General features: G+C 42.5%; 2 protein-coding genes across 2 annotated transcripts in view; both read right to left on the reverse strand.

The window, feature by feature from the left end:
* Positions 1–16,880, reverse strand: part of LOC132868909 (large ribosomal subunit protein uL3) — a 477,874-nt gene extending 460,994 nt beyond the window's left edge. The window contains exon 1 of the mRNA XM_060902202.1: positions 16,876–16,880. Coding sequence (XP_060758185.1) covers positions 16,876–16,878 — 3 coding nt within the window. The 5' untranslated portion in view covers positions 16,879–16,880. The remainder of the gene's footprint in view (positions 1–16,875) is intronic.
* Positions 12,193–14,090, reverse strand: LOC132869376 (zona pellucida sperm-binding protein 3-like). The gene is made up of 8 exons (XM_060902714.1): positions 13,545–14,090; positions 13,339–13,457; positions 13,149–13,252; positions 12,899–13,076; positions 12,716–12,833; positions 12,555–12,640; positions 12,390–12,484; positions 12,193–12,254 (listed from the first exon to the last, which is right to left on the reverse strand). The coding sequence occupies exons 1-8, from the start codon at positions 14,088–14,090 to the stop codon at positions 12,193–12,195; spliced, it is 1,308 nt and encodes a 435-aa protein (XP_060758697.1).
* Positions 16,881–21,880: the final 5,000 nt, after the last annotated feature.

The following is a 21,880-nucleotide window of genomic DNA, read 5'->3' on the forward strand; positions in this document are numbered from 1 at the left end:
TTGAATGCTGCAAAAGTTTTGCTGCATTCAAATGATTGTGCTTCTATTTTGCTGCTATAATATGCTCATCTTATGTATGTTCTAGACAATACAAAAAGCACCACATGCCAAATAAATAATTGAATACATAATAATAACAATAATAATAAATGCTTCCAATGTTATAGTGTTGTTTGTATTTGGTTGCATTCACTGCATGAATATATTTGATTGACAATTTGACTGACAGTGTTTTGGCATATTTAACATTTATCCTCCAAAATAAATCAACTGTTTTGGTTTAAGATTGTGCAAGCCTTCAAATTTTCTCACTGAACATTTCTCCTTCACATTTTTCACCTGTAGGCATGTGACAAGATTTAACATGATATTGCTCAACCTACCTCTGTAAAGTCAGCTAACAACTTATTAAAATGCACCAGAATTCAGCAAATAACATGTATGATAATAAAAAACTTCTGGGGGAGGACCCCCAGACCCCCCACTAATCATTTCCTTCAAACCAATGTACAACAACCTGTACAATCTGTTACATTGGCCAACCAATCTACATTCAAACTGCCATAATGTGTAGGGGGGCACTACAAGACACACATAGGCCTACAACACACAGATAAGGTGTATATCTCTGTGCAATATGATATGGTTATCAAATTAGAGGGTTATTTTCCAAAAAGTATATTGGGGCAGGGCGGCGGGGGCAGGGGCGGGTACGAGGCAGAGCCCCCCCACATAACCAATCCCAATTTAACCCCTGCTTATATCACTACTAAACTTCCAAAACAGTCATGTAGAGTCTATTGATAAACTTCCACAGGTTTAGATTTAAAATGTAAATTTTTAAATTGTGAAATTCATTTTGTCATTTTTTCTTAACATTTGTTTTTTTTAAGTTTCATTTGATTTTCATATTTTGTGAATTAATTTAATGAATTTTGAGTGTATTTTATCCATTTACTTTATTTACTCTCTTATATTCCTGTAACACACATCTATTTAGTCTTAGGAATAGCAGTTTGGGATTTGGGGGCTTTTGGAGCTAAACTGGACCTTTTGATACCAATTGTTTTGCAAATAATTATTTGTGATAAAAAAAATAAAGAAATGGCATTATTTTTACCAGTTGTAATTGGATTTCATCAAATGAATATTAAAGTCTTTGGTTGACATACCAAGAGTGTGTGCGATATATATATATATATATATATATATATATATATATATATATATAAATCATTCATCTGCACTTTTCTGACCACCTTACTCTTAGTGGACTCCCATACGTGTTGTCGCCAATATTGCTGTCTGCCATATTCTGCATGCATGAGCTCACAGACACCTGTAATTAGCTAACGTCTCTGTGAATAACAGGGAAGAGGAAGAGTATGCCATCGCTCCCTCCCTGATACTACCACGGCCAATTTTGCTCTTTTGGCTACAGTGGGGCCAAAACCCAGGATCAAGGAGGATTCAGATGCCAACATGGAAGCCTAATCACTCAGGCTCCACCAAACTCTACACCAGCCGCTGTGCTTTGAAACCCTTGCTCAGGAGCAGATTGAGAGCTCGCATGCACTTCAGTAAATGGCTCAGTCCACCACATCTCCAGCTGTGTCCATTGTCACCGTCCCACATGTGAGTGCCACCAAGATGGCCTCCACTACCAATCCCAAAGTATTCATTGAGCTTTTTAAGTATATGACAGCTATATGAGAATAATTAGAGGATGAATGGGCTCTCTGGATCCTCTCCTTGCTATTGGGGGAAGCCAAGCCTGCAACCCAGCAGCTGGCACCAAGGATAGAGTATGCAAGCGTCAAGAGGATGCTCCTGCAGTCAATTGGCTGGACACCAGAGGAGCAACACTGATGTTTCCAGTTGCTTTGGCTCACCGAGGTCGGCTGCTCCTTTGCCTCTGTGCAGCACCTGAAAGATTCCTGTTGTTGGTTGCCAACAGGAGGAGCATAATCAAGTCAAGTCAAGTCAACTTTATTGTCAAATATGCTATACATGCTTGACATACAGCACAGATGAAATTACAGTCCTCTCTGACCCACAGTGCAAACAGGCAATGCAATAAATAAAAAAATAGAATAATTGAAATAAACAACACAAACAGTATAAACACTCTACATAAGAACTAGACATAGACTAAACACACACACACACACACACGCACGCACACATATATTGAAGCAAATAAACATTCAAAGGCACTTGAGGTATAGCAGGTAAACATGAGATAAGCAGAATAAACAAATTAATAGCTAATAAGATGAGGTAGTGCGGAATAGTGCAAATGAGTGAGGTAAAGTGAAATGTGCAGTCCCTGAGTTCAGAGTGTTAATGAATGTTGAGAGTATGTATGTATGTGTGTGTGTGTGTGTGTGTGTGTGTGTGTGTGTGTGTGTGTGTGTGTGTGTTTTGGGGGGGGAACTGTCAGGATGACATGTCAGATGCTGAAAGGGGGGGCAGGGGGTGTGCGGGCAGAATCTGTGGCAGGGGGCAGAGGGGGGCAGAGGGGCAGAACAGGGAGGGAGTTGAGCCTCCTGACCGCCTGGTGAAAGAAACTGTTCTTGAACCTGCTGGTTTTGGCCCGGAGACTCCGCAGGCTCCTCCCCGACGGCAGCAGGCTGAAGAGGCTGTGAGATGGGTGGGTGGGGTCACCTGCAATCCTGATGGCTTTGCGGGTGAGGCGGGAGTTATATATATCCATTAGAGAAGGGAGAGAGACACCAATGATCCTCTCAGCTGCTCTCACGATGCGCTGCAGAGACTTGCAGCAGGACACGGTGCAGGCGCCGTACCACACAGTGATGCAGCTGGTCAGGATGTTCTCGATGGTGCCTCTGTAGAAAGTGTGCATGATGGGGGCTGGGACTCTTGCTCTCCTCAGTTTGCGGAGGAAGTACAGACGCTGTTGGGCTTTTTTGGCCAGTGATGTGGTGTTGTTGTTCCAGGACAGGTCTTCAGAGATGTGCACACCCAGAAACTTGGTGCTGCTCATCCTCTCCACTGCAGCACTGTCGATAGATAGTGGAGCATGCTGGGTGTGCTCTCTCCTGAAGTCCACAACAATCTCCTTCGTCTTCTTCACGTTCAGGTGGAAATTGTTGTCCTTGCACCACATGGCCAAGCGGCTCACCTCACTCTTGTAGATTGTCTCATCGCCATTGTTGATGAGACCCACTACAGTCGTGTCATCCGCAAACTTAATGAAGAGATTTCAGCTGGATGTTGGTGTGCAGTCGTGGGTCAGCAGAGTGAAGAGGAGGGGGCTCAGCACACATCCTTGGGGGGCCCCCATGTTCAACGTGATGATGCTGGAGGAGTTGCTGCCGACCCGTACAGTCTGTGGTCTCCCCGTCAGGAAGTCCAGCAGCCAGTTGCACAGGGAGGTGTTGAGTCCCAGCTGGTCCAGCTTATGAATGAGCTGCTGCAGAATGATTGTGTTGAATGCTGAGCTGAAGTCTATGAACAGCATTCTGACATACAAGTCTTTTTTCTCCAGGTGGGTGAGGGCTGAGTGGAGGGCAGTGGAGATGGTGTCATTGGTTGTCATAATGCATAACAGATAATCAAGCTGATGGTACTGGAGCAGTTCATCACTCTACTCCTGACAGGAACATTGGTGTGGATGAGGCCTTTCAGTTGGCAGGGGATCACCTGGCAATGGTCCCTAGTCCAGGTGTCTTTCTTTCTTTCTTTTCCTTCCCTGGTTCTGTCTCCCCATGACTGAGGTGCCAGGGCCCTGAAACCGACACCCTGGACCCAGTCCCCCTCTTGCCTCTCTAACATATCCTCATGGTCTCTTTCTCTCCAGAGGCAAGGCAAGGCAAGGCAAGTTTATTTATATAGCACATTTCATACACAATGGCAGTTCAATGTGCTTTACAGAAGTAAAAACAAAAACAGTAAACAACAGAGAAATAAAATTACATAAAATAATTTTATCTTTATTCTAAAAGAATTAATTAAAAGAATTAAAAGAATTAAAAGAAAATAATAAGAATTAAACAATAGTAGAAATAAAATATTAAAATGCCAAAAAGAAAAAGAAAAAGGAGAAAAAGAAAGAAAAGAAAAAAAATAAAAATAAAAAAAATAAAAGAAACTAGCAGAATAAAATAGAATAAAGTTAAAGTAAATTTAAAACATGCAGAGAAAGTAAAGATTATAAAAAATGTAAAAATATTAATTATTTAACAGAAAGCATCTGAGAACAGCTTGGTCTTTAACCCAGATTTGAAGCTGCCAACAGCAGGAGCATTTTTAATGTCCTCTGGCAGTTGGTTCCATAGCTGTACTGCATAGTAGCTAAAAGCTGCTTCACCACACTTTGTTTTAACAACTGGTTTTAATAGTAAATTTTGCTGCTGCGATCTGGTAGATCTGATTGGGTTCGGCCGCTGCAACATATCAGAGAGGTAATTGGGCCCTGTACCATTTAGAGATTTGTACACCAGCAGCAATACTTTAAAGTCAATTCTGTAGCTTACTGGAAGCCAGTGAAGGGACCTTAGAATTGGAGTAATGTGCTCTGTTCTTTTTGTTCGTGTGAGAACCCTCGCCGCTGCATTTTGAACCAGCTGAAGTCGTTTGATGGTCTTTTTTGGCAGGCCTGTGAAAAGGCCATTGCAGTAATCAACCCTACTAGAGATGAAGGCATGTATTAGTTTTTCCAGATCATGTTTTGACATAAGTCCTCTTAGTTTGGAAATGTTTTTTAGGTGATAAAATGCCATTTTAGTGATTGCTTTCATGTGACTGTCAAAGTTTAGCTCGCTGTCAATGAAAACACCAAGATTTTTAACCATTTCTTTAGTTTTAATCCCTTTTGTGTCAAGAATAGTGGTAATCCTGAGTCTTTCATCTTTTTTTCCAAATAGAATTACTTCTGTTTTATCTGTGTTCAGCTGAAGAAAATTTTGTGACATCCAGCTATTGATTTGATCGATACACTGGTAGAGACATTCAAGGGGGGCATAATCATTTGGTGATAGAGCAAAATAAATTTGGGTATCATCTGCATAGCAGTGATACAAAATTGAATTTTTATTGATAATTTGCCCAAGTGGGAGCATATAAAGGTTGAAAAGTAATGGTCCAAGAATCGACCCCTGGGGGACACCACAGGTCAAGGGCATTGACGTTGAGGAACAATTTCCCAGGGTAACAAAGAAGCTTCTATCTTTTAAGTATGATTTTAACCAATTGATAACTTTACCAGTCAATCCAACCCAGTGTTCAAGTCGATATAGCAGTATGTTGTGATCAACAGTATCAAAAGCTGCACTGAGGTCCAGTAATACCAGGACCGATGTTTTGCCTGCATCAGTATTAAGACGTATGTTATTTATAACTTTAATCAGCGCTGTTTCAGTGCTATGATTGGCACGAAATCCTGACTGAAAATGATCAAAACGGCTGTTTGATATCAAGAAGGCAGTTAATTGATTGAAGACAATTTTTTCCAGGATTTTCCCGATGAATGGTAGATTTGATATTGGCCTGTAATTATTTAACACTGAAGGATCCAGATTATTTTTTTAAGAAGGGGCTTTACAACAGCTTTTTTTAGGGACACAGGAACAATGCCAGTCTCCAAGGATGTATTTATAATTTGAAGCACATCTGTAATTATAAGATGAAGAACAGACTTAAAAAAGTTGGTGGGCAGAATGTCCAGTTCAGATGTTGAGGAACTGAGATTTTGTACAGTTTTTTCAAGAGTCTCATAATCAATTAAACAAAATTCTGACATTGTGTTAAAGTTATCTATCTGTGTCATTGGTGATTGCTGTTTTTCAATTTTTTGCAACTGAGATATATTATGAGAAATATTCTGCTGTATTTTATCAATTTTACCTTTGAAGAAGGACGCAAACTCATTGCATTTATTAACTGAGAGAAGTTCAGGTGCTAATTGTGGTGGGGGATTAGTTAGCTTCTCAACTGTTGAAAATAGCACACAGGCATTGTTCATATTCCTGTTGATGATATTGGAGAAGAAAGACTGTCTTGCTTTACGAATTTCATAATTATAATTACAAAGCATCTCTTTATGGATTTGATAATGAGGAGGAACATCCAGTGCCCACCAGAATTGGGACAAAGCCTGAGCAGGTTTTTTGGCACTGTCAGGAATCTGGCCATATCCAGGAGTCGTGCTCCCTCATGGAGGTTAGGAATGCTGATCCAGATCTCTGATACACTTCAGTGCACAAACACGTGCATTGTTGCTGAGAGAACTTTGATTTTTCAAGAATGACCAAAGTCTTCTTTGGTCACACCATGAGGGTCAGACAAGAGAGAAGTGTAAGCCTCCTCTTTGCAGCCACATTGTGCAGCAATCACTCTAAGAGTGTGTTGAGGTTTCCTCTCATTTGCAGTCCATCCAGTCCGAGTGTCAGAGCAAGTATCATCGAGAGAGAGCAGGACAATATCTCACAGGTCCTTTCGAGTGTTTTTACCTGTGTGACGCAGGTTGCATTCTGTGGCTGCATGCTACCGACACACTCCGATTCAGAGTTTTGCCTCAAATTTGTCACCCGTCTCTATGGACACTACATGAGAGGAAGTGACACAGGGAAGTGGGGGGTTTTGACAACAACAGTTTTGTTTGTTTTTGTTTTTTTTAATAAATGTTGTTTGGAGTGTTCTTCAAATACGAAGTACTGCATGAAAAAAAGAATGAATGTTCTTTGCTTATCAGAGAGTGTAAAAGGACATTTCTGTGTCCAACAGCATAATCATGTTCAATCTGCTCTTCTCCCCATGCACTGTGCAAGTTATGCTTTAGCTCTTGAACAAGCCTATCCTGGAATTAAACATGGCATTAAAGCACTAAACATGCAGCACAGATAGAAAAAAAAAAGCAGTTAGGAAACAGTGCAGTAAAGTTCCTTGTTCATCATTTATAATCTTACACTCACAAGTACACTATCTGAAGTGGTGGTTATCTGAAGTGGAAGTCATGGCCTAAAGGTTAGAGAAGCAGCTTTGGGACCAAAAGGTTGCTGGTTTGATTCTCTGGACCAGCAGGAATGGCTGAAGTGCCCTTCAGCAAGGCCCCTAACTGCTCCCCAGGCTGCCCACTGCTGTGGGTATGTTGGGGTCCTGTTGTATATCGCTCTGGATAAGAGCATCTGTAATGTAATTAGAGAAGTGTTTGGGATCGTTCAGGAGTGCAACTGACTCTGTTTTAACGTGTCCAGTTGTAGTTTCATTTTAGTTTTAGGATATCTGCCGCTCACAAACCAACAGAAAATGTTTTGAATAGAAACTTCACTTTCACAGGAAAATAAATAAATAAAAACAACCATCAGTAAGCATCAGTGTAAGACGACAGCAGCAGATTAACACCAAACTGAACACCACCTCAGGGCCGAGCGTGCTAATTTAATGCTTTGGTAAATTCAACATGTTTATTAACAATTGGTACTTTGGCTTATTTCTTAAATTATCATTATATTATTTCCACACTCTGGACATATTTTGCAAATATGTTCATAAATTCCTATATATAAAAGACACTCATAGTTCAGCATCGACATTACTATGACTCAGGATTGTGATATAATTATAATCTTATTTTGAGATGTTCGAGAAGTTTTTGTTTGTTTCTTACACTTTCACTTCTTTTTTCAGGAATTGATGACTTCAACAGATACAGTTAAGACTAAAGAGAATTTTTTTTCACAATTAGTTTAGTGTGTTAAAATATGATACACAAACAGTGCTCTCCTGAAATACTGGTATAATTTATTCTCATCTCAAGCCGCTTTATCCTGTTCTACAGGGTCGCAGGCGAGCTGGAGCCTATCCCAGCTGACTACAGGTGAAAGGCGGGGTACACCCTGGACAAGTCGCCAGGTCATCACAGGGCTGACACATAGACACAGACAACCATTCACACTCACATTCACACCTACGCTCAATTTAGAGTCACCAGTTAACCTAACCTGCATGTCTTTGGACTGTGGGGGAAACCGGAGCACCCGGAGGAAACCCACGCGGACACGGGGAGAACATGCAAACACCGCACAGAAAGGCCCTCGCCGGCCACGGGGCTCGAACCCGGACCTTCTTGCTGTGAGGCGACAGCGCTAACCACTACACCACCGTGCCGCCCATTCTAAAACCAGTTCTGCAGAAATGATGGAGGAAAAGCTTTATGAGTAAGAAATGACACACTGTGTGCCATGCTGTTACAGGAAAATAATGAATTGCTGGGTTGGAACAATAACTCTCTTTCAGCACACACTGTTGATTATTTTCCTCTAACAGCAGGTCCTGAAGTGTTTTAATCTCTTTTGTACCACAGCAATCGCCAGCTATTTAAAAAAATGTATTCTAAAATGGCATACTTTTTTATCCATTCATATTTACATATGAATACTAAGTTAATAAGACAAAAAAAAATAGCTTGTCATGTTTCTCGTTCTGTCTAGTTGACATGCAATGCCCTGTGTCTTTATTGTCAAAAAAGTCAAGTCCCTCTCATGAATCTGGTCTTCCCAGGGAGTCTCCTGTCCCAGTACTAACCAGCTCTTTGAGGTGTATGGGTGCAGCGCCGATCTCCATTTCCATAGCCCCCAGTCTCTCGCCTATACAGCTAGGGTTACAGTGTGTGTGTGGGGTCCTCTGGTAACCACAAGAATTTGACAGACAGTAGCAGGTACCAGTTTTACGATGGTCTTTGGCATGACCTGACCACGAGTAGAACTCCTGATCTCCCGATCGAGAGACAGACAGACACGCTAACCACTAGGCTAACTTGTGGTCGTGTATTTATTGTCCTGCTCTTTTCTAACACTGCTGTGTATTTGCGATGTTATTTTTCATAACATGTTCTCCTGTATTATGCTATTTCATTCCAAGGTACATATGCAGGAATGACAAAGCTGACTTTACTTCACTAACGAGGGCTGACAAGTTTCAGAAACATTTCCAACACATCATCTCAAAAACCACACAAAAGACCGGAAACTAGCCCACAAATTTGGGTGTTGGAAAAGAGAGACATTCTACCTTTTTTTCAGCTGTCACTAATATACAGAGGATATTACATGGCTGCATGAAGATATGAGGTTCATCTTTGAGTGGTGAATGTATATCATGAATGAGTGAAGCAAATGAGTGTAAATACAACCCCATCTCCAAAAAACTTTATAGAATTGGGATTTTAAGTGGTGATTTTTCTATGGTAAGAAAAGGTAACAAGGTAAAGTTTGGTGTTTTGTAAGGTTCTGTCTTAGGCCCACTGCTTTCCCCCCCTTTTTATATGCTCCCTCTGGGTAATGTTATTTGTAAGCGTGGTATTAGCTTCCACGGTTATGCTGATGAGACACGGTTGTAGGTTTCAGCAAAGCCAGATGAGACACACCAACTTAATAAAATTGAGCAATTTGTAAACCACATTATACACTGGATGCTCATTAACTTCTTTCCACTTAATTTTGACAAGACAGAAGTACTTGTAGTCGGACCACAGGCAGTTAGAAGTCAGTCGTCTGACTACATAGTAACTCTAGATGGCCTTGCTTTTTCTTCATGCAAGACCTCTGTGATCATTGACTCCAGTCTTTCATTTGAAGCTTGTGTAGGATACATCACAAGGATAGTCTTTTTTCATCTCAGAAACATTGAAGATAAGAAATGCTACTACACAATAGGGAAAAAAAACTAGCTCATGCCTTTTTACCTCCAAGTTGGATTGTAGTAATGACTTACTATCTAGATGTTCCAGTAGGCGCATAAACAAGCTCGTTAGTACAAAATGCAGCAGCAAGAGTCCTTACTAGAATGAGATATGATCACATCACCCCTGATATGATTCACACTGCAGTGGCTCCCAATCAAGTTTCACACTGATTATAAAGTACTACTATTGACTGACAAATCACTGAACGGTCTCGCGCCACAGTACCTGAGTGAACGTCTTACCTTTTATGACCCACCACGCCTACTTGCATCAAAAGGTGTAGGCTATTTGTTGGTACCTCAAATAGTGATGCAACATCAGGTAGCAGAGCCCTCTCTTACAAAGCCCCACAGTTATGAAACAGCCTTCCAAGTAGCATTTAGGACTAAGATGTAGTCTCAGTGTTCAAGTCTCAGCTGAAAACATTTAAGGCAAGCCTTGTGTTAGTAGCCTTTTATTACGTAAAGGAGCAGATCTGGAAGGTTCTTGGGCATAAAGTGTTTTGGTAAACTGGGATGTATGGATGCTGTTGCCCCTCCAACTTTCATGCATTCTCTCAGGTTTATTGAGTGGCTGGGCACTTTGTCCCAGAGCATCCTCATATTTGTGTTACATTATGACAGTTACACTGCCATAATTAACCTTGTCAGAATCCCTGCTTGCACTCAGTGCACAACATGCACTTGGGCTTAACCATTCGGTGACCACAGGTATACCAAAACAATCTGTTTCTCATTACACCTCAATCCTGAGATACCTCTCCTGCTCTTCAGACCTGCCTGATCCAGCTTGAGAACTGCAGCCAGAAGTAGGGCATCACTTTGCTCCTGTGGAGGATAGCCCCATATGGACAGTCTAAAAGATAAACTTAGATTGTCCTGGACACTTAGTTTTACAAGGAGTGACAGACAATTGCCATGATAACTTTAGGACTACAGTTGTTATGAACAGTCTTGCACTCAAGTCACCATCAATGAACTGCTGATAAAGTCTTCATGTTAAGACTAAAGAACTCAATAATGACTCTGCTCATAAGGTCCTAGTTACACAATTGCACTTTTTGGCTCTAGTTATAAAAAGGAAAAAAAAAAAAATCTCACTCTCTGGTGTCAGTCAAGGAGATAGAAATAACTATGCTTGCCAACTTGCTTTGCAAGGTCACATGCTCTAGAAAGTTGCTCTTACTAAGACATTTTTACTTTTTTGTAGAGTTTGAGGGAACACCCACCATAGTGGAACCTGAGTGCCAACTCTGCAGCTAGAGGTCAGTTAAGCTGGTTTGTCTGCTCTGGATTGTCCAATTAATAGGCCCATTCTGAGACAGAACCATGCTGCAAGAAATGAGACAAACATATCCCACCCCAAATGGCCAGCCTTGCCCTTGAAACTACTCCAATTACCCATTTAAAAAAAACAAAACAAAAAAACCCCCACATGTCAAAAAGCCAGGTCCTCAGACAAACTCTGCAAAGTGTAGCACCATGAGCACAAGCAGCATGTGCTTAAAGAATTTCAGAAGAGACATCAGTCCCTAATTACCTTTGACTTAATGTCACCTGTGCAACATTCTCAGCCCAAATCCACACAAAGCTCAGGTATGGCCAGCATGATTCTTTTAATAGGGTTGAGCTTGTTACATCCTGTTCTCAACCTATACTGCCTTGCCACATACAGCACTTACACCATGTAGTGCAATAAAACCTTTTTGAAATTGAGACTGTCTCAACATTACTGAGAATCCCCATAGTATAAAGATCAGTATGGGACAGGGGTTTGTGCACACCATTCAAGACTGAGGGAAGTAGCACATTCTTCCTAGGCACGTCATGAACAAGTTACAGTTTCAAGTGTAGTTTCAAAAGTTCTACACATCTTGACTCCATTTCAACATCCATAGCAATCCTAGGTAGGCAAATTATGGCACTAAAGCAGATGCTTAATTATGGCCATAACCATTTCAGAGCCTGCACTGAAAGGAATGCCTCCCTTAAAACCTTTGACAGGTACTGGCAGCGTTAAAACATCAGGATTTAGTTTAGTCCTGCTCACCTCAGGAGACCTGCCATAAAAGCAGAATCAAGGTCTAGCTTGGAACACACCAGAGAGCAATGTATTGTAGAGCAACAGCCTTCCATTTAGTGTTGGAACTGCCACCAAGTCTAGGCTGAAAACAAGGGTCTGTTTAGCCTGTGTCTGCAAGGGCACAGAGCTGGAAGAGTAGGATGTTGCACCCACAGGTTTAGGTACCAGGGTTCCTTAGGGAGCACCAGCCCCATTAGTTATACTATCACAGCCAGAGGGCTAGCTTCCACCCTGCCCATAAAACAAGATCGTACCCAGTCAGCTGGGAACAGGGGAAAACACCCAGTTTCGTAGCACTAGAAACCCACCCATGTTCAGAAGGTGAAAAAAATCCAAACCCAAAAGTAATAAGGCATCACAAGACAAGTTGCAAGTTTTGCTGTTTATTTAACCAAGTCTTTGGACTACAAATCCTTTTCCACCACCACAATTGGGCCAAGGCTAACTTCCTTCTCCAGCTGCAAGCCTGCAAATAGACAAGATGCATGAGCAGGGTCCCAAATCCAAAAAAAAAAAAAAAGTTGTGCACACAGTACCTAGTCAGGTCTAAAGAGTACAGAGAGCCAAGCTACATGAAGGCCAACATGGTTCTCCCACATACCTTGTTCTAATGACAGATCGCGGCCCTTCCTCACACTTCCACACCTACTGCTGCAACAACTGCACACCTGGTCAGCACCATATGCAGCAGTCCACCTAGGATACCATAATGCTTTAGTGGTCACAGCTCTGTAGCACTGAGCAAGTCATGGTCACAGCAACATACCTATTCTCAGAGAACGAACAAGCCTTGTGCTCAGCATCAGCAGGGGCAGAGGCTGCTGTTGCCTTCAACTTGCAGGCAATGTAGACCTGGCAAAAACAGTACACATCAAAATCTGACAGCTGAACAGGCCAGTCAACCCTGGTACACCATGCATTACCTACCAAGCTACTGTTCCCTTGTTGAAATCTGAAAGCTTCCAGTTGAAACCTCAGCTTAGTTGCTTGAGTGTAAGGCATGAAGTGGGAACTGGACTGGGTAAGCTTGGCATCAATCAGGCACCTGGAAGGAGTCACAGTTAGGACAGCTCAGGTCAGCTTACAGAGGCTCCAAAGAAGCTCACTCACCCATGGTTATCAATGAAGTAATATCTCGGGACAGCATTCATGTCAGGGACAGGAGTGGCCACACAGCTGTCTATAAGGACACGCAGGGGCACATGGTGGAACTGCAGTACTGAAGCCTCAATATTTATAAGCTCACCCAGATAGTACTGGTTGGATGGCCTTTGGAATAGCCAGTCATCTACAACAAGAGAGGCCTCATTAGAAGATTATTCCTCACCTTAACAAGCTACAGCCCAACCATGATACAAACCCATCATGATCCTCAAGGAGAAGACAAGGAGCTCCTCAGCAGCTTGGGATGAAGCATATGGGATCCAAGCAGGCATAAGACCACTGCTACTCACATTGTGGAGCCTGGAAAGCAGTCAAACAAGGCAGTCACAACCAAGTACAGCCCCCCAAGTAAATCCAAGCAGACTTTTGTATACAGCAATACTTACCTCGGATAATGACACTCAATGAGAACCTGAGTACCAACACTTCTCAGAAGCAAAGAGCCACTTAGAGGCACTGGAGCCATACCAAGGATGAAGATATAGACAAGCTCATTTGCAGTCACCTGAAAGAAAAAAAAAAAAAAAAAAAAAAGGTGTAAAGTCATCCAGAACAAGCCAAAAGCAAAAGTACTTGGCAATAGAAGGCTTACAATCAGCTTGCTATTGCAGTCATGAAGTGCTGATTCATAGATGAGAAATTGGGAAGAAGCATCCACCCCTTTGGCTGCACAGCCTCCCAGTGTGAGGCTAGCCATATTGAAGTTCACATCAGTTCTAAGCAGGTCTTTCCTCACTTCTACATGCACTGCATTTTCACTGCACCTTGTTGTTACCCCCTCAGAGAGAACAGGACGAGGCTGTCTTACAAAGTGCGCTGGGGTTGGTGGTGTTGGGATTTGTGGTGCTGCTGGAAAATGCCAAGTCAGTTGCTTCACTGGTTGCTGAATTACTTGCTGGGCTGCAGCAGCTGAAGGGTTTTGAAGCTGCAGTCCAGGTGGGGCTACTGCAGGACTTCCAACTTGAGAACCACCTTGAATCCATTGAGAAGGCAAACCAGCACTCACTTGTACTGAAGAATATCCTAGATTGTTTACAGGAAGTCCAGCAGGAGCTTGGCTATTCCCAAAACTTTGCCACTGTGCTGTTACTAAACCAGCTATAAAGACCAACAATACTATTACTTGGTTGAAACCCATGGCTGTTAACAAATGACTACAAGCATACTACTACTGGCAGAACAGTTCCTATTTATGCAATGATTCAAACTTTGAGGCCTGTTGAGTTCCTAATTAGGTTGCCTAACAGATGACAGCAATTAGAAGTTTACTGCCCCTTGCATATGACTGGACCAAGAGCTTAATTTTCTTAATTGTCTCGGACACATGACCTCAAGTGTCCAAGTGCGGTTAAGAAAATTAAGCTCTTGGTCCAATCAAATGCAAGGGACAGTAAACTTCTAACTGCTGTCATCTGAGTAAGCACATCTGAGTTACATCCTGTTGTCAACCTACCCTGCCCTGCCACATACTTACAGCACTTACACCATGGTGATGTAGTCCAATTAAACCCCTTTGAAATCATGAGCCTCATGTCTCAGCATTGCTATTACAATCCCCAGAATATAACGATCAGTACAGGAAAGGAGTTTATGCTCCCTGTTCTCTTTGTTCAAGGTTGAGTAAAGTATTTCATAAGAAGAAATAATTCATAGGCAGTTCTCTCTAATTTTTATAAATGCTTCTTGCATCTCTGTGCTCACTCAGATGACAGATGACATGAGGCTCATGATTTCAAAGGGGTTTAATTGGACTACATCACCATGGTGTAAGTGCTGTAAGTATGTGGCAGGGCAGGGTAGGTTGACAACAGGATGTAACTCAGATGTGCTTACTCAGATGACAGCAGTTAGAAGTTTACTGTCCCTTGCATTTGATTGGACCAAGAGCTTAATTTTCTTAACCGCACTTGGACACTTGAGGTCATGTGTCCGAGACAATTAAGAAAATTAAGCTCTTGGTCCAGTCATATGCAAGGGGCAGTAAACTTCTAATTGCTGTCATCTGTTAGGCAACCTAATTAGGAACTCAACAGGCCTCAAAGTTTGAATCATTGCATAAATAGGAACTGTTCTGCCAGTAGTAGTATGCTTGTAGTCATTTGTTAACAGCCATGGGTTTCAACCAAGTAATAGTATTGTTGGTCTTTATAGCTGGTTTAGTAACAGCACAGTGGCAAAGTTTTGGGAATAGCCAAGCTCCTGCTGGACTTCCTGTAAACAATCTAGGATATTCTTCAGTACAAGTGAGTGCTGGTTTGCCTTCTCAATGGATTCAAGGTGGTTCTCAAGTTGGAAGTCCTGCAGTAGCCCCACCTGGACTGCAGCTTCAAAACCCTTCAGCTGCTGCAGCCCAGCAAGTAATTCAGCAACCAGTGAAGCAACTGACTTGGCATTTTCCAGCAGCACCACAAATCCCAACACCACCAACCCCAGCGCACTTTGTAAGACAGCCTCGTCCTGTTCTCTCTGAGGGGGTAACAACAAGGTGCAGTGAAAATGCAGTGCATGTAGAAGTGAGGAAAGACCTGCTTAGAACTGATGTGAACTTCAATATGGCTAGCCTCACACTGGGAGGCTGTGCAGCCAAAGGGGTGGATGCTTCTTCCCAATTTCTCATCTATGAATCAGCACTTCATGACTGCAATAGCAAGCTGATTGTAAGCCTTCTATTGCCAAGTACTTTTGCTTTTGGCTTGTTCTGGATGACTTTACACCTTTTTTTTTTTTTTCTCTTTCAGGTGACTGCAAATGAGCTTGTCTATATCTTCATCCTTGGTATGGCTCCAGTGCCTCTAAGTGGCTCTTTGCTTCTGAGAAGTGTTGGTACTCAGGTTCTCATTGAGTGTCATTATCCGAGGTAAGTATTGCTGTATACAAAAGTCTGCTTGGATTTACTTGGGAGGCTGTACTTGGTTGTGACTGCCTTGTTTGACTGCTTTCCAGGCTCCACAATGTGAGTAGCAGTGGTCTTATGCCTGCTTGGATCCCATATGCTTCATCCCAAGCTGCTGAGGAGCTCCTTGTCTTCTCCTTGAGGATCATGATGGGTTTGTATCATGGTTGGGCTGTAGCTTGTTAAGGTGAGGAATAATCTTCTAATGAGGCCTCTCTTGTTGTAGATGACTGGCTATTCCAAAGGCCATCCAACCAGTACTATCTGGGTGAGCTTATAAATATTGAGGCTTCAGTACTGCAGTTCCACCATGTGCCCCTGCGTGTCCTTATAGACAGCTGTGTGGCCACTCCTGTCCCTGACATGAATGCTGTCCCGAGATATTACTTCATTGATAACCATGGGTGAGTGAGCTTCTTTGGAGCCTCTGTAAGCTGACCTGAGCTGTCCTAACTGTGACTCCTTCCAGGTGCCTGATTGATGCCAAGCTTACCCAGTCCAGTTCCCACTTCATGCCTTACACTCAAGCAACTAAGCTGAGGTTTCAACTGGAAGCTTTCAGATTTCAACAAGGGAACAGTAGCTTGGTAGGTAATGCATGGTGTACCAGGGTTGACTGGCCTGTTCAGCTGTCAGATTTTGATGTGTACTGTTTTTGCCAGGTCTACATTGCCTGCAAGTTGAAGGCAACAGCAGCCTCTGCCCCTGCTGATGCTGAGCACAAGGCTTGTTCGTTCTCTGAGAATAGGTATGTTGCTGTGACCATGACTTGCTCAGTGCTACAGAGCTGTGACCACTAAAGCATTATGGTATCCTAGGTGGACTGCTGCATATGGTGCTGACCAGGTGTGCAGTTGTTGCAGCAGTAGGTGTGGAAGTGTGAGGAAGGGCCGCGATCTGTCATTAGAACAAGGTATGTGGGAGAACCATGTTGGCCTTCATGTAGCTTGGCTCTCTGTACTCTTTAGACCTGACTAGGTACTGTGTGCACAACTTTTTTTTTTTTTTTGGATTTGGGACCCTGCTCATGCATCTTGTCTATTTGCAGGCTTGCAGCTGGAGAAGGAAGTTAGCCTTGGCCCAATTGTGGTGGTGGAAAAGGATTTGTAGTCCAAAGACTTGGTTAAATAAACAGCAAAACTTGCAACTTGTCTTGTGATGCCTTATTACTTTTGGGTTTGGATTTTTTTCACCTTCTGAACATGGGTGGGTTTCTAGTGCTACGAAACTGGGTGTTTTCCCCTGTTCCCAGCTGACTGGGTACGATCTTGTTTTATGGGCAGGGTGGAAGCTAGCCCTCTGGCTGTGATAGTATAACTAATGGGGCTGGTGCTCCCTAAGGAACCCTGGTACCTAAACCTGTGGGTGCAACATCCTACTCTTCCAGCTCTGTGCCCTTGCAGACACAGGCTAAACAGACCCTTGTTTTCAGCCTAGACTTGGTGGCAGTTCCAACACTAAATGGAAGGCTGTTGCTCTACAATACATTGCTCTCTGGTGTGTTCCAAGCTAGACCTTGATTCTGCTTTTATGGCAGGTCTCCTGAGGTGAGCAGGACTAAACTAAATCCTGATGTTTTAACGCTGCCAGTACCTGTCAAAGGTTTTAAGGGAGGCATTCCTTTCAGTGCAGGCTCTGAAATGGTTATGGCCATAATTAAGCATCTGCTTTAGTGCCATAATTTGCCTACCTAGGATTGCTATGGATGTTGAAATGGAGTCAAGATGTGTAGAACTTTTGAAACTACACTTGAAACTGTAACTTGTTCATGACGTGCCTAGGAAGAATGTGCTACTTCCCTCAGTCTTGAATGGTGTGCACAAACCCCTGTCCCATACTGATCTTTATACTATGGGGATTCTCAATAATGTTGAGGCATCAGTCTCAGAATTAAAGGGTTTTATTGCACTACATGGTGTAAGTGCTGCATGTGGCAAGGCAGTATAGGTTGAGAGCAGGATGTAACACTCAACCCTATTAAAAGAATCATGCTGGCCATACCTGAGCTTTGTGTGGATTTGGGCTGAGAATGTTGCACAGGTGACATTAAGTCAAAGGTAATTAGGGACTGATCTCTATTCTGAAGTTCTTTAAGTACATGGTTCTACACTTTGCAGGGTTCTTGTCTGAGGACCTGGCTTTTTGACGTGTGGGTTTTTTTTTTTAAATGGGTAATTGGAGTAGTTTCAAGGGCAAGGCTGGCCATTTGGGGTGGGATATGTTTGTCCCATTTCTTGCAGCATGGCTCTGTCTCAGAATGGGCCTATTAATTGGACAATCCAGAGCAAAGTCAAGGGAGCAGACAAACCAGCTTAACTGACCTCTAGCTGCAAGAGTTGGCACTCAGGTTCCACTATGGTGGGTGTTCCCTCAAACTTTACAAAAAAGTAGAAATGTTTTAGTAAGAGCAATTTTCTAGAGCATGTGACCTTGCAAAGCAAGTTGGCAAGCATAGTTATTTCTATCTCCTTGACTGACACCAGATAGTGAGATTTTTTTTCCTTTTTATAACTAGAGCCAAAAAGTGCAATTGTGTAACTAGGACCTTATGAGCAGAGTCATTATTGAATTCTTTAGTCTTAACATGAAGACTTTATCAGCAGTTCATTGATGGTGACTTGAGTGCAAGACTGTTCATAACAACTGTAGTCCTAAAGTTATCATGGCAATTGTCTGTCACTCCTTGTAAAACTAAGTGTCCAGGACAATCTAAGTTTATCTTTTAGACTGTCCATATGGGGCTATCCTCCACAGGAGCAAAGTGATGCCCTACTTCTGGCTGCAGTTCTCAAGCTGGATCAGGCAGGTCTGAAGAGCAGGAGAGGTATCTCAGGATTGAGGTGTAATGAGAAACAGATTGTTTTGGTATACCTGTGGTCACCGGATGGTTAAGCCCAAGTGTATGTTGTGCACTGAGTGCAAGCAGGGATTCTGACAAGGCTAATTATGGCAGTGTAACTGTCAGAATGTAACACGAATATGAGGATGCTCTGGGACATAAAGTGCCCAGCCACTCAACAAACCTGAGAGAATGCATGAAAGTGGGATGGGCGACAGCATCCATACATCCCAGTTTACCAAAACACTTTATGCCCAAGAACCTTCCAGATCTGCTCCTTTACCTAATAAAAAGCTACTAACACAAGGCTTGCCTTAAATGTTTTCAGCTGAGACTTGAACACTGAGACTACATCTTAGTCCTGAATGCTACTTGGAAGGCTGTTTCATAACTGGGGCTTTGTAAGAGAGGGCTCTGCTACCTGATGTTGCATCACTATTTGAGGTACCAACAAATAGCCTACACCTTTTGATGCAAGTAGGCATGGCGGGTCATAAAAGGTAAGACGTTCACTCAGGTACTGTGGCGCGAGACCGTTCAGTGATTGTTGGTTAATAGTAGTACTTTATAATCAGTGTGAAACTTGATTGGGAGCCACTGCAGTGTGAGTCATATCGGGGCGATGTGATCATATCTTCTCATTCTAGTAAGGACTCTTGCATTTTGTACTAACTGGAGCTTGTTTATGCACCTACTGGAGCACCCAGATAGTAAGTCATTATTACAATCCAACTTGGAGGTAAGAAAGGCATGAGCTAGGTTTTTTCCTATTGTGTAGTGGCATTTCTTATCTTCACAATGTTTCTGAGATGAAAAAAGACTATCCTTGTGATGTGATGTATCCTACATAAGCTTCAAATGAAAGACTGGAGTCAATGATCAGAGGTCTTGCATGAAGAAAAAGCAAGGCCATCTAGAGTTACTATGTAGTCAGACGACTGACTTCTAACTGCCTGTGGTCCGACTACAAGTACTTCTGTCTTGTCAAAATCAAGTGGAAAGAAGTTAATGAGCATCCAGTGTATAATGTGGTTTACAAATTGCTCAATTTTATTAAGTTGGTGTGTCTCATCTGGCTTTGCTGAAACCTATAACCGTGGAAGCTAATACCACGCTTACAAATAACATTACCCAGAGGGAGCATATATAAAGGGGGGGGGGAAGAAAGCAGTGGGCCTAAGACAGAACCTTACAAAACACCAAACTTTACCTTGGTACCTTTTCTTACCATAGAAAAATCACCACTTAAAATCCCAATTCTATAAAGTTTTTTGGAGATGGGGTTGTATTTACACTCATTTGCTTCATTCATTCATGATATACATTCACCACTCAAAGATGAACCTCATATCTTCATGCAGCCATGTAATATCCTCTGTATATTAGTGACAGCTGAAAAAAAGGTAGAATGCCTTTCTTTTCCAACGCCCAAATTTGTGGGCTAGTTTCCAGTCTTTTGTGTGGTTTTTGAGATGATGTTGGGCTGGAAATGTTTCTGAAACTTGTCAGCCCTTGTTAGTGAAGTAAAGTCGGCTTTGTTGTCATTCCTGCATATGTACCTTGGAATGAAATAGCATAATACAGGAGAACAGGTTATGAAAAATATCGCAAATACACAGCAGTGTTAGAAAAGAGCAGGACAATAAATACACGACCACAAGTTAGCCTAGTGGTTAGCGTGTCTGTCTGTCTCTCGATCGGGAGATCAGGAGTTCTACTCGTGGTCAGGTCATGCCAAAGACCATCGTAAAACTGGTACCTGCTACTGTCTGTCAAACTCTTGTGGTTACCAGAGGACACACCCCCCCCCACACACACACACACTGTAACCCTAGCTGTATGGAGCACTTGCATGTGACGTCACAGCTGATCCAGATTGTGACAGACGCCATCGTGTCGGTCAAACGCCATATTCCGCCTTCTACTTCTGGTTCTACTTCTGCTTTTACTTCTACCTTTTCTTCTGGAAAACCCTACTATATACAATTCTACTACAACGGCTGCGGCTACAAGCTCTCCCTACCTGTGCACGTTTATGTTTTTTGTGTGTATTTTTGCGTGTTGTTTGTCTGTACCGGACTTCAATATCCACTACAACCGTATGGACTTACTGGACATTGGTTTCCAGCAGAAAATGACGGTTTGTAGCGATTTCCATCGCATGCACAACATTCCGGATGAGGAAAAAAACATTCCGGACGAGATGGCGAGACCAGCGGGGTCTTCGTGGATTGTTATCGGAAGCAAAGCGAAGGAGGCGGTGCCGGGAGCCGAAGCAAAAGCGAGGCTGCAGAGCCGGCCTGTTGACTAAGCTCAGAAAACAGCCACTCAAACCTCCAGTGCTAAGCCTCTACCTCTCCAACGCCAGGTAAACAAGACGGACGATTTGGAATTACCTTATTCTATTCTATAATCGGCTGGTCAGTGCTATACTCAATACTTAAGTGACTTACCCATCCAATGAGTATTCTTGTTTACAAGATGCCACATCTGAGTCGCTGACAAATCCTGAATTCCTGTAAAGATAACTGTCCAGAGATTTATAAGCACGCAGTGCTTCACCACTGAACAGCGAGGGAAAGTTAATGAGGTAATTATACACTTCCAGGTATTCCGCTGGCAGTTCAAAATCCGGTCGTAAAAACTCCGTCCGGAAAGCCATAAGGGTCACAAATCTGTAGATCGTTTATTTTAGACATATATCTAGTTATCTTTTCATTAGAAAAATGAGCCGTGTAGTCCGTCGGTTGAAATTGATCCATTCTGTACACGAGTGCAGCAGTATTCAGCAGTGTTTTTGACCGACAAGATGGCGGTTGTGTACTTTCTGGTCACGTGACTGCAAGATCTCTATAGGCGAGAGACTGGGGGCTATGGAAATGGAGATCGGCGCTGCACCCATACACCTCAAAGAGCTGGTTAGTACTGGGACAGGAGACTCCCTGGGAAGACCAGATTCTGGCATGAGAGGGACTTGATTTTTTTTGACAATAAATACACAGGACATTGCATGTCAACTAGACAGAACGAGAAACATGACAAGCTATGTTTTTTTTTGTCTTATTAACTTAGTCTTCATATGTAAATATGAATGGATAAAAAAGTATGCCATTTTAGAATACATTTTTTTAAATAGCTGGCAATTGCTGTGGTACAAAAGAGATTAAAACACTTCAGGACATGCTGTTAGAGGAAA

The sequence above is a fragment of the Neoarius graeffei genome, chromosome 20 (assembly GCF_027579695.1).
Source record: "Neoarius graeffei isolate fNeoGra1 chromosome 20, fNeoGra1.pri, whole genome shotgun sequence".
Classification (NCBI taxonomy): Eukaryota; Metazoa; Chordata; class Actinopteri; order Siluriformes; family Ariidae; genus Neoarius; species Neoarius graeffei.